Source organism: Bactrocera oleae, chromosome 2, assembly GCF_042242935.1.
Source record: "Bactrocera oleae isolate idBacOlea1 chromosome 2, idBacOlea1, whole genome shotgun sequence".
Classification (NCBI taxonomy): Eukaryota; Metazoa; Arthropoda; class Insecta; order Diptera; family Tephritidae; genus Bactrocera; species Bactrocera oleae.
Window position 1 is genome coordinate 54,223,268 of NC_091536.1, and position 13,898 is coordinate 54,237,165.

Below are 13,898 nucleotides of genomic sequence, written 5' to 3' on the forward strand. Positions count from 1 at the left end.
CCTTTAAACTTCACCAGCGTGTAACAAAAAACTGAGACGTAGCAATCTATTACTTTCTTCGGATAAAATGATCAGGACAATCTCTTCTTTCCAAAATTGCTGTCTCATCGTTGCCGAAAAATGCCTGTTGTATTGTGTTATTAATATATAGTCACTCACCTTTTGCTCACACTTATTTTAAATAGAAATATGCTCTCTTTTTTAACAATAAATTACTTATCATAAACAAATCTACTTTCTACACGTGCGTCACTTTAATGCGATTAAAATTAAATAATCATCAGTCAGAAATCTTTCAGTTTACCGATATAATGCTTTGTTGCTGATGTACATCACCGTGCAAAGGCGGTCTATTAACAAGTGCTGTATTTATATTTTTACTTGAATAGTATGTTGCAGAAGTGCAGCAAGTTTTGATAATGTGCTCAATGTACAGAGCGGTTCTAAGTCCCAATATCGTCGCTGCCGCTTAGTAGGATGCAGAAATCATCCTTGCATCCGTCGAACATTTACAACGTCTCTTTCACCTTTATTAAAAAAAAAAACAGCTTTCAAAATTGTTAAATAAGCAAACTTTTTTATTTCAGTATTAATAAAAATAAATGTACAATGAAAAATGCAAATGTATCTCATATACAGAGAGAATAAAATATAACAAATGTTTAGGGAATGTTTAATAATTCACACCTTCCATTTCCCGTGCAACAAACCGAACATTATGAATATCAAACAAAATAATGAAAGTTCAAGTATAAAATATTAAATAAACTTAGTTATAAAATTAAATTTTTGGGTAATTTTATGCCCATAGGTTACCCTCCTATAATGTAATTAATTTTCCAATTTAAGTTTGCATATATATTTCTAAGCATTTTTATAAGAATAGAAACTATCCTGTATAAGCGGTTGGTAGATGCGAGCGTCCTTCTGTTTACGTGCATAAGTGTCGGGATCGTATAAATGCACCTCTATGATATCATCCACGTTCTGTTGATAAGTCCCAGCACCAGTGATCGCACCTGAAGCAGTGGCTGAGCTTAAATCGCCAACGTCATCTAGAAGCATGAAACTTGTCATACTTATGGCTGTCGAGTTGTCAAGCCGCTTCGGCTCTTTTACAATGCGCGCGACCAAAGTGCGCTTGAGTACAATATTCTGCAAAGCTTGTCGTATGTCCTTTTCACGTAGGCGCGGATTCGGTATCATACCATGGAGGCGAGCGCGTATGGTGCGCAATGGCCAACTGAATAATTCGAGCGGACATTGTTTGAGTTGTGTGACCGACACTGATGCCGTGTTCAAGTAGTCAACGAAGAGCACATCCACTTGCTTGCCGACGGGATTGTAGGAGCGTATTAGGGCGCGATACCATTTCTTGTCCTTATGGTATTGTGATAGGCAAATGGTGCGCGGTTCGTATTCGGTGAGCAGTGGCGCTGACTTCACTAAATGTTTAATGCGTCTTTGCAATTCCAGTTCGCGATATTCGAATTCGGTGAGATGTGGTAGAATTTGTACAATTGTCGGTGTAACAATAAAGACAACGCTGCATTCGAAGGAACGTTTACCCACTGGTATTTGTGGCATTTTAAAACATTCGATGCCACTTAAGTGAGAGAACACCGACGACGTTTCATTGGGACAGAATCCATCGAATGCAGATGTTTCCATCACCTAAAATGTTCAATAAGAAAACATTAAGAATTTTTATAGTAAGGAATTCAACTACATTAAAATGGCATTGGAATGGAAAAATATTGAGAGGGCAATTCTATATTGCACACCGTCGTTAGAACACCGACACGATAAACAAAAACTCCAAATAACAGTTTCGGTTTGAAACTTTTGGTGTGTCGGACTATGCGCTAACTAACATTTCTAATTTTTATTATTTATACCCTGAAGGAAACGTCGGCGCCCATATACAAGTAAAATATATATATAATATTATATAAGTGATCAGCGTGACGGATTTAACTATGTCCGACTGCCTGCTGTATAATGTTTTGATTACATATTCAAATATTTTTCGATTATTAAAATTCCTAAAGATTAAATTTACATTTAAAAAGTATATCACTGTGGGTGATTTAGAATACTTTGTAAATATTATTTATTACTTAGGAGATTGTTTGGTTTTATATATTCATTTTGGTTTTTGTTTAAGTTGATTATTTCGACATATATTGTTAATGTAATTACTATTCATGAAGTGTACCTGCTTTTATATATATATACTTTCTTCTAGTTATATTTGTTATGAAAAGTAGATTGATTTAAAACTGTATATATTATATAAGTGGATAAAGGCACCAAAGGGAACCGAACACCCAAAAAATAGCGGTAACGCGCTTACATTGCATCCTCAGAGGTGGTTAGGAAAAGCAATAAATATGTAATAAATTTTTTTCGAAAATATTCTTGAAACTTTTATTAATGTTTTCCATTACAAACACCTGTTGCTTTTATTTACATCTCTGTGTCAAAAAAAGGCAGATTTCGTTCAGGGGATCCCAGTTGTATAACACACATAGGAAAACAGCTGATTCTTTTGTTACTTGTAGGATTATACAATGCCACCGCTTCTACTGTCCGTTTCTACAGACCATACGGTAGGATATCCGCGAAAATAGGATTTTTCCCGTAGAAACGAGTCAGCTGATTGCTCTCTTGCAACGGAGGGTTGACAGTTTCGATATTTTGTAGCAATTAAAAAATAAACTTGTATATATGTATTTGAAATATTCTTAAACTATCTCAAAATCGCAGTCGAATACATTTATTTATAAATAGGTAGACTAATTTTAATAAAAATTATAACTTAAAAGCTAAATGTGCGCAAAACCATCTATGTTATATAAATTGAGCAATGGCAATATTGCTCAAATGAAAATAAACGAGAACAACTGATTTCTACGTTGCCACTACGTTCATAACTGTCGACAACTTTGTTTAATAAGGGCGGTAAGTACGGAAGGTCAGAACGTCGTTGACTTTTTCCAGCATAACGGATCAGTGCTCGAGTATGAACAAAAATGTATTACCCGTTGCAGTTATCTGATACACACATAATTTCACGAATAAGCCTATGACCTGTATTAGAGGAAAATTTAAATTTGTGGAGAAATATATGTAAGATGTATAAGTAGAAACTGTCTCTATCTATAATTATCTCTATAACAAATGGCAAAATTAAAATTCTCAAAACCCAACTCACTGAGTTCGACCGCTGGGAAAGGCCAACGTGGTCGTGAGTTTCCAATTCTCTTCCTATAATTTTTTCCTGTTCATTCGTTGTTTTTTCTTTCTCTTTATTTTTATCTTTTTGCCGTTCGGTTTCGTTAGCGGTATGCCAATAATTCAGCGCAAAACTTTGCTCCAACTCAACAATGGCGGCATCTTCATCATCCTCCCCAATTCCCCAACTGGCAGCAAGAGCGCCGGAACCTCCAGCGTCAGCGACATCGTTATCACATTGCATCGCGGCCAATTCATTTTTCATGAAATTTTCGCTGCCATACAAATTTTCCAGCAACATTTGCTTATGCAATTGCTTGTACTCATTTGAGTCGAACATGCGTTTCTTACAGGGTGGCGTAAAAGAGTGTTGGGTTGGTTTTTGATGCTGTTGCAAAGCTAATTGTGCTGCCTGCAATGGTGAGAGCGCATTATTTAATTCATCATTAGGACTGTCATCACTATCCGAATGATTAACGCCTTTGTCCAAATTGTATATCAATTGATCGAGACAATCATTGACTGTATCGTCATTGTTGTCGCTTCCATCATCGTCGGTATCTTTATCGCTTTTGTTGTCCTCATTTAGTTCAAAAAAGTCGGGTTTAATGTGCTTGAATTGGAACTGTATCAAAGAAGTAGAAAATCAAATTATAAATAAACCTAGATATATTATGTATAAATATAATTTTTTAATTATAGCAATTTATATAAGTAAGGATCGTTTCGAAGACGATTACAAAGGATATTAATTTAAATTATTATTATTATTGTTGCTGTCTAAGAGGAAAACTTTCTGATATTAAGATTATCTACTGATAAGTAAACGGAATTTTTTTTGAGTACGAGGGTCTGATCTGTTGATCAAATACTGAATAGAAATTTCTGCAGCATTCTCCCTGATGAACCAAATTGTACGATTGTCACGAACGTATAATATCGGATAATCTTTAGTTTAATACCGAAAATGTATGAAGTAAGTCCCCGAATTGCCCCAGCTTTCATACAATGATTTTCGTTAGGCGAACATGTCAGTCCTAACATGGCAACCTTAGCTTTAACCCATGCTAAATTTCGTTAAGATATCTCGTCAAATGAAAAAGCTTTCCATACAAGCACTTGAATCCGATCCTTCAGTTTGCATTGTTGCTTTAGCCGAATTTCGTTAATAAATCTTACCAAATCAAAAAGTTTTCTATACAAGTACTTGATTTCGATCATTGAGTTTGTATGGTAGCTATATGCTATAAAGGTCCGATATCGGCTTCTTGGGGAGAAAAGAGCGTGTGTAAAATTAAACTATCAAAAAAAGATCACCGGAAATATTCTTGGAATAGTCTTCAGAAGACTACAGTTTCCCATTTTAACTTAACTTTCGCCATATCTATATAATTCCCACAGCCAAAAATATCATTTTTCGGTTTAGTTTTTAAAAATTCATTTTTTTCCATTCACAAATATTTATAATATAATCTATTGGTTTCTTATACCAGCAATAACGTTACGTCTTTATTTGTAAATAGCCATAGAAACGCATGGCCGGATCTACTAGTTATTTTATAGATGTAACTTACCATTTTTTCCGCTTCCATTATGGGCAACCCATTGTCATCAATTGTAAGTGCATCACAGTTATCCGTAGTCGATTCAATATCAACAATTACTTTCAAATCTTTATAACTAGGCTTGAGCTTATCTCTCACCTTTTTCTTATGAGATCGATCGGAGAGCAAAACATCTCGCTCAACATGTCCAGCGCTGATGAGATACTCTGCAACATCCATATTACCTACACGCATACTACATGCCTTTATCGGATTTTGTAGCTCTGAAATGGCCACACGTATGGAAACCAGTTTTTCAACAACTGTAACATGTATGATGTCAAGTACATCTGTCGTGTAGACGCCATCGACGGATTTGGCACGTATCCCCTCGATGCGATATTTGTGTGCTATGCGTGGTAACTTCGGGAATGGCGCAAATGGAAGTAAGTCGTGCAATTTGACCGACTCCACATTACCATAGTCAATGAATTGTACAATAAAATCATCTTTTTTCTTTTTTTGTACGATACCACGGTAAAGACGTTTATCCACATGATAACGCACTAAGCACGCCTGGTCCGGTGTATATATGGGTACAAAAGTTGTTGGCAATTCATAGTTACCATAAGTTTTCATAATTCTCTCTCGTATATGTTGTAGTAGAGCCTTATCATTGGCATCATGTAAATAGACAATGGCTTCATAATCCACATATGTTGGTATGGCGGCGAAAATTGACTTATCAATTGGTTTCGACTGCAGCCAAGCCTCTGGTGTCTTCGCATTGAAAACTGTGGGCTCGCCGCAGGCCTGACTATCTACTGCGTTGTCTAAGGTGAAGTCCACGTCAGGTATATGTTTGGTATCGTGATCATCAGTTTTCATAGACTTGTCAGAGTCGAAGGCGTTAAAAGCATTCGTAAGACGCTGGGCACGGCTATCGATTTCTGTAATTAAGAACATAATATAACCAATTTATGATTTTAAAATATGGTTATGATATGAAATTATTGATTCATGAAAAATAAATTGTTTATAGATTTACACCCTTTTTTTTAAAAGGAACTGGTATATAATTACCGGTCTATTAGCCAAGACTACTATAACAGTAAAATGCATTGCGTATGGCTACTGATTTCAGTATGCTTAAAAACTTCTTCAAAAATTAACATGTGCGTTGGTGACAAGAGACGCCACTTAATCGGTGCGCGTCAGCATAGGTAATCTTTATTATGTAATCCTAACTATTATAAGAACACATACAGCACACTGATTTTTAATAATTACTTATGTCCTCGGAAATATGTTCAAATATCCTTGAGCATATTTATCTTACCGAGGCAATACCTTATATATATTTACATATATACATAACCAAATAGAAACGAACCCTAGAAGAAACTGCTGATGGGTTCACCAATGCACTCACATTTATTATGTCAGTACTGACAGTCAAATGATCAGTAAAATGACTGCCAATGTTAACGATTTTTTCAAATGCAAATTCTGTATACGTCGAAAAGAGACGGCATACATTTCCATAGAAGATTCGGGAAGTTGTGAAATACCTATGTAGCTGTTATTTCGTGCGATAAAACAAAAGTGTTGCGTGCTCCTGTGCAATAACAATTTTTGTTTTATTAAAAATAAATAAATAACGAAGGAGTTTTGAAATATAAAATACGTAAGTTATCATTAAGTTTAAAATAAAATTATATTTTTAGTTATAGTATAATTTTTATTTAGGCATTTTTAAATTCCGAAATATTCATGAACTGGAGAAATACGTAGAGCAGAGCTTTCGAGAGAAGCAAGCATGGAAACAAGTGAAAATTTATTTTCATAATTTATTATTCAATTGTTACACTCTTTTTTATACTCTCGCAACCTGTTGCTACAGAGTATAATAGTTTTGTTCACCTAACGGTTGTTTTTATCACCTAAAACTAATCGAGTTAGATATAGGGTTATATATATATACATGATCAGAATGAAGAGACGAGTTGAAATCCGGGTGACTGTCTGTCCGTCCGTCCGTGCAAGCTCTAACTTGAGTAAAAATTGAGATATCTTTATGAAACTTGGTAGACATGTTTCTTGGTACCGTGAGACGGTTGGTATTGTAGATGGGCGTAATCGGACCACTGCCACGCCCACAAAACGCCATTAATCAAAAACAAATAACTTGCCATAACTAAGCTCCGCAATAAGATACAAGACTGTTATTTGGTACACATGATCACATTAGGGAGGGGCATCTGCAGTTAAAACTTTTTTTAAAAAGTGGGCGTGGTCCCGCCTCTAATAGGTTTAATGTGCATATCTCCTAAACCGCTAATGCTATAATAACAAAATTCACTAGAAGCAAATGTTTTTAACACTTCTATTGACGGTGTGAAAATAGTTGAAATCGGGTGGCAACTCCGCCCACTCCCCATATAACGGTACTGTTAAAAACTACTAAAAGCGCGATAAATCAAGCACTAAATACGCCAGAGACATTAAATTTTATCTCTGAGATGGTATAAATTGGCTTTGTAGGAACCGCGTTCAAAATTAGTCAGTGGGCGTGGCACAGCCCACTTTTAGGTGAAAATCCATATTTTGAGATCTGCTCAACCGATTTCAAACAAATTCGGTGCATAACGTTCTTTTCATGTTTCTATGTCATAGTGCGAAAATGGGCGAAATCGGACTACAACCACGCTTACTTCCCATGTAACACCATTTTCAATTCCATCTGATTCTTTCACTTTCCACTATGCAAATCAGGTAACAATGATTATATCGGGGTAAAACTTTGCGTGAATAATGCAATTAAAGTATGCCACCTTGCGGCCAAAAATTGTCTAAATCGAACCAAAACTGTTCAAACCCCTAAGTACTAAATATATGGACCCCATTGCCTATAGTTGACCTTCTACCGAAAATATCAGTCAATCCACAAAGAAATCTCAAACGAGTATACCATTTGACATTGCGAGAGTATAAAATGTTCGGTTACATCCGAACTTAGCCCTTCCTTACTTGTTTATATATATGTATATTATTATAAATAATTTAAATTAAAAGTTTTGAATTTATTAAAGAAATAAAAATTATATTATCTACTGCACAAAAGAATTTTTCACTTGTGATAGATTTACAATATTATATTTTCACAAAGTATTTAAAGTCCAACGATTTTAAGAAGATATACTAAATAAATAAGAAATGAAGTATTAATTTTTTCATCAAATATATTTATTATACACCAAAAATTATGACTAGTCACTTAGTTTCTTATAACCGGGCGCCAATTGCCATGTATATTGAAAGTTTTAGTAGCGGTAACTATACTTGCGTTAGTCCTCAAACATATTAGAGATGTTAAATGAGACTACTATTAGTAACTGACCTCTACATACTTTTTCTTAAGCCTAACAAACACTCACCTTTCAGTGCGGCATTGCTCGCAAAATTCTTATTCCACTCCTCCATGGTAATCTCACCCTCTGCAAATTCCATTTCTAACAATTTATCCAGCTGTTCTGTTAAATCTAAACGTTGTACGGAATATGCGAGACCAGCTTTCACTAATATACGATTGATTATCGAATGCTTGGTAATACAAGGCGCTAACGGATCCTCGGTTTCAGTGATTGTACCCCAAAGCACGATGGGCAATGAGTTGGAACCTGCCATACGTTTGCCTTGTAAAGTGGCCGAAAGGGACTCAAAAGAGCTGACGGTGTGGTTAAAGCAATCGATGGCGGAATGTGACCAAGCAGTAATACCGCCAGTTGGCTCAACGCAAGCCAAGTGACAGCGATGTACGGCATTTGTTACACAATCCCATTGATGATCTATAACCCGAAGTTGTGCACAGGTAATATCTGAAATGGTAGCACCAATATCTCGTAGAAAAACGGTATACAAATCAGCTTCGAAGTCGGCATTTATTGAGATAATAATAGCGCGATACCATTCGTTTGGGCTGGACGATTGTGTAGCGTGCGCATGCTTGGTAAGATCACTTTTATATTTTGTATGAACCAAACAGTGATTACCAACAAACCAATTGTTTGTGCTTTGTGAACCCAACGAGAAACTTGATGTGTTCGATTGATCTTCATTTTGTGCTTGCTGCAGTTGATTGTGAAATTTAGCAATGCCCGTTGTGAGACTTGCAATTTGTATGTAGAACTCGCCAGGATCCACGACATGTACAACCTTGACCGGTGTACGTTTGAGCACTTTCACAGGTTTGCTACTTTTCGCCGTTACTGCATTGTTGGCAGTCTCTTGACTGTCCTGTATTGTGACATCACCTTTGCCCTTGATATTGGTATTGACTTGGCTGAACTGCGCGGCATCTGTTATTGCATTAGTCGGTAAGATCATGCGTTTCTTTGGCGTTTTGTAGACTTCTACCACTTGAGAACTCTCGCCAGTCGGCACGCAGTGACCGTAGCTAACGAGCATGGCTCCAATATTTATATCCATATGCTTTTTGCAAACATGCAATGTGACTCGCATTGTTGCTTGATTTGTAGATAGTATGGTCATTTGTAGTGTAGGATTGGCAGCCAATTGGCGAAATTCGCATATGGCTTCGGATGTCCAAGCGTAGCTATTCTCTTGCAATGGTTCAACATCTGCCAATGCACATTTAACGGTAAACTCTTTTTGCGCGCGGAATTTATTTAAGAGCGGAAAAATGTGACGCCAATTAACTTCGTGTTGTGAGCCCTCGTCTACGAGGAGCACAGTAATTTTCCCTACCATGAAAGTACATAAATATTATAAGGGGAATTTATAATGAAATATAGTCACATATCAAGCTTGGTGTTAAAAAAAATTGTTTTACATACCTCCTCCGCGTATTCCCTCAATCCGGGCTCGGTGCCATATATCTTCGATGCGCACAGCGCAGCACATTTGTGGTAATGCTAAAAAAACAGGTAGCAATGTCACATTCGGTTGATTGTATTGTAAGTTTAAGTCGGCTTTCAATGTCTGTGCCATCTCAATAGCGTCCAGCTAGAATATAATACGTTTTAATTTTACTTCTTACAAATGTTTCTGCACTTGTTGGCTTTGGGAATGCTTCAAATACCTTCATGGTGTAGAACAGATGAGGACTTTCTATATTTGTCACTTTTACGACCAACATATCTCCATTATGAAACGAATATTTTGGTAGCCTTTGATTGGTACGCGCCATGGGAGATATTTTCTAGAAAGAAATTCAATTATTACTTAATGTATATCTATAAAAAAATATATGTAAATATGTTTGTATGTATGACTCTGATATGAGTTTGCTCAAAGAGCATTCCAAGAGGTCACAGTGGCTAAGTAGCTGAAACTTGTTCAAAAAGCGGCTTTCATCGGTATCTGGGTATTTTGATGATCCCAGAGAGGAGCACTCTGATATCCTCCATAATTGCGACTGAGTGGCTGCCATAAAAGTCGCAGTAGATGTATTCTCCCGAATTGCAGCCGCCTTCAGAGAGGTGAGCATTCACTCTATAGGTAGAGCGGCAACACAATCGATATTAGTCGAGTGTTTCAGTTGCCACAGTGGCATCCTCGCGGCTTTTGTCCCGGACCTATTCTAGATTAAGCGTGTTATTTTAGATTTATTTATGTTATGTTAGATTTGAACGAACGAGGGATGATAATTTTAGAATTAATCTACTCTAACTTTTTTGCACGTAAAACTCGTTAACTTTACTATGATAAGTTGATTCTTAATGTAGCGCTTGCATAAATACAACAAGATAGGTTATTTTGAAGTATTTGTTACCTTAAGTGGCGATGGTAAATTTGCTGCACCTGACATCTCCCGCGCCAGGCCAGTATATAAAAAAGATTCTCGAACCGAAATCGCTTCTACACATGACGTTGTAATCAGATCTACTGAAAGCATATTCTCTTTGATGCGTTCGACAATGCTGACGCGCACGAAGTGATTGTTTGTAATTTCGACTAACAGATTAGAGGCTTCTTCACTCCATGACTTTCCAACTGGCATTATGTCATGTATGGCACAGCGTATAGCTGCAAAGGGAATGCTCAGCGATTTACTATCAATTTCGCAGAATCTGTAGGAATAAGAGTTCCAAAAAAACAAATTATAGTGGCCTCTCACTTAAAAAATAAAAATAACAAAAACTTCAAACGCACCGCGTTTTTGGCACTTCGATCTGCATGCCAATATCTATTAAAAACACCTTATACAGATCTTTTGTTAGGTTTTTTTTGACCATACCGCGATACCATTGCTTATCATCGCTATGGTATGTCATGTAGTATTGACCCTCAGTGATAACTTTAGGAATTAAGTCGGTTTGCATGAAGTTCACATATTTATTTGAGAGTTCACGTATTTGGGAGATCGCAGTCTTTGTTTGCACGAAGAAATGTTCCGGCGACTTTACATAACTGATGCGCACCAACTCTTTATCCCGTAGCAAATGACCTTGGGATTCAGTGTCTGACATTTTGTTATTCGAACCGTCTTCGTTGTCATTGCGTCGCAGTGTTTTTTGTTTTTGCTTTTTATTACGTTCGTTATTTTTGCGTTTGTGCTTCTCAACGTAGCAGTCCACATCCATTTGATCAGACGAATCGGATTTTCGATCAGGAAAGGAATGGTTATCGCCATATATGGGTTGCAAACGAACGGTAATCGTAGGATCAATATATTGATAGGTGAAGAACTGTGAAAAGTCTTTGCGCAAATCCTGTTTAATCTCAAAACTGAAAATAAAATAGGTTTGAGTTAAAAGCGGTGGATAATTTTATTTACTGTTTTAGATAATCTCTTTATTTTAAGCTTGAAAGCTCATTTACATGAAAGGACTTTTGGTGAGTTTCGAAATTTGTACGCGGCAATCGATTTGCTCCAGCTGTGTATTGTAAACATCAAATACTTGACGTAGATATATATCGGTTGGTACTTTTTGTTGATATTGCTCCAATTGTGAGCGCATTTTCTATTTGAAAAAACATTTTTTAAATATGGTGTAAAAGTGAGTTTTTGAAACCCTTTTATGTACCTACATTTAAAATGCTCTGAGTTTCGCCGAGTTTTGAAAATGCATCGCGTATAATCTTTTGCGGCTCCACACATTGGTTATGGAAGTCTTCTAATATGCGCGCTTCTTCATTTTGTAAAAAACTGTGTAATTGTAGAAAATACTCAGATATGTCTTTGAGGCACTGAGTGGCATATTCTTCGAGCTGGAGTTCAATGGCTTTGACATCCTGAAGTAAATATGTAAAATAATTGTTTATAAATTAACTGCTAATACATTTAAAAAAAATTGAAATTAATTACATGAATGTTAATTGCCACCATAGGCTTTGTGGAGGTATGCGAAGCAGGTCTACTTGGTTGCGATAACATCGTTATTCGGCTCAAATTTCAGACAGTTAACTCTTTTATGTTGGGAAACAAAAAAAATAGATAATTCGATCGAGATTATTCGACCGATGCGTTGTCATGATAGAAGATCACAAAACATAAGAAACATTAAATTTAACATTAATGATAGCTCGGAAGGCCTGCAAACAACTCAGTATAAATTAGATAATTGCTATGGCGGCGCGTAACTTTAGTGAAATTTATATATCTAGTTCTTCTGATCTGACCAATTTCAATCAAACCACGTCCACTTTCCATTTTATACAATTTTATGTTCCATATCATTATTTCACCTTAAAGTATATAAATCAAGCACCAATGAAGATGTAGAAATATACTCCTTTGCACAATTAGTGACTTCAAGGTAGGCTATCTCTCACCCGAAAATAGTGGAAATCGGAGAACTTTTCAAGCACCCAAATATCTTAATGATAATTTAAAGGCAATATTTCCTGAAATTAATGTTTTCTGGTACCAAAAATGGATAAAATCGGGTCAATATTTCGATTTGCCCCCATATACATTAGAGCGGGTCGATCCACATGGTCAAAAAAAAAAACGGAAAAATTCTATATACGAAAAATTTACTACCATTCTGAATAACTTTGCTTAAGAAACTATGGCTCTAAAATCGATTTCGAGTTTTTTAAAGTCGAAGTTTAAGGAATTATAAAACTTTGTTTGTCACTTTTTAAGATATCCGAATGAAATTTGATACCCAGGTTCATATTGATATTGTATTGATCATTCATGGGAATCGGACAAATCAGACAACTATAACATATATCTTTCATACAATCGATTATTCAGCTGTTTTATATTTTGGTATAATACCTTCAATTAATAAGCTAAGAGCAAATAATTTTGAAGAATAATATATACTTAACTCTAATATTCATTATATATACTTAACAGTGACAGTTAAGAAAAAAAAAATGAACAACTATAACATATAACTTCCATAAAACCGATTGCTCAGAAACTATATTTAAAGATAAATTAAATCAAACAACAGTGTTTTTTTAATATTTATTAACTATCAACTTGTTCAGTTAAAAACTTATTTAATCGACACGCTCTAATATGCATACGTAATATAAGGATTTTTATACTTCTGCTTGGCCTTAGACCGAATAACGACCCTTAATTTCTTTTCTGTTTGGTTTTTATTCATATTTGGTATTCAATAAACTTACAGTCATTGAACAAACAGAATCATATTTTTTCATTGTGTTGAAAATGTTGAATTTTGTACCGGAAAGTGATGATTTGCGGACAGCATTAGTTTTTTGATTTCCTTTGAAAAGTGCTTCAGAGTCGCATGGAATGCTTGTCGAGGCATATGGTGATCATGCTCTATCAGAAGCAACATGCAAAAGATGGTTTCAACGATTCAGAGGTAATGATTTTGATGTAAAAATGAAGAACGTGAAAGACCACCAAAAAAGGATGAAGACGCCGAACTGCAAGCAATATTGGATGAAGATGATACTTTGATTCAAAAGAAAATGGCAGCCATGTTAAATGTTGCACAACAAACAATTTCAGACCGTTTGAAAGCTATTAAATTATATAAATAGAAAATAATTTTTGCATAGAATTGTCACTGGCGATAAAAAATTTATTTATTTAAAAAAATCGTAAACGGAGAAAGTCATGGGTTAATGCGGAACAACTATCAACATCGACTGCAAAAACAG

At 35.6% G+C, this 13,898-nt stretch overlaps 1 protein-coding gene across 2 annotated transcripts in view; it reads right to left on the minus strand.

The window, feature by feature from the left end:
• Nucleotides 1-549: 549 nt before the first annotated feature.
• Nucleotides 550-13,898, minus strand: part of qin — a 180,142-nt gene continuing 166,793 nt past the window's right edge. The window contains exons 1-11 of one of the 2 annotated variants that reach the window (XM_070113177.1): nucleotides 12,112-12,195; nucleotides 11,835-12,038; nucleotides 11,625-11,767; nucleotides 10,956-11,531; nucleotides 10,576-10,873; nucleotides 9,883-10,002; nucleotides 9,638-9,806; nucleotides 8,219-9,544; nucleotides 4,812-5,731; nucleotides 3,218-3,862; nucleotides 550-1,674 (exon numbers count right to left, since the gene is read on the minus strand). In XM_070113177.1, the coding sequence (XP_069969278.1) occupies nucleotides 865-1,674; nucleotides 3,218-3,862; nucleotides 4,812-5,731; nucleotides 8,219-9,544; nucleotides 9,638-9,806; nucleotides 9,883-10,002; nucleotides 10,576-10,873; nucleotides 10,956-11,531; nucleotides 11,625-11,767; nucleotides 11,835-12,038; nucleotides 12,112-12,180 (5,280 nt within the window). In that variant the 5' untranslated portion in view covers nucleotides 12,181-12,195 and the 3' untranslated portion in view covers nucleotides 550-864. Of the gene's footprint in view, nucleotides 1,675-3,217; nucleotides 3,863-4,811; nucleotides 5,732-8,218; nucleotides 9,545-9,637; nucleotides 9,807-9,882; nucleotides 10,003-10,575; nucleotides 10,874-10,955; nucleotides 11,532-11,624; nucleotides 11,768-11,834; nucleotides 12,039-12,111; nucleotides 12,196-13,898 lie in introns of those variants that run through there. The other variant, XM_070113176.1, reaches the window with a different exon arrangement.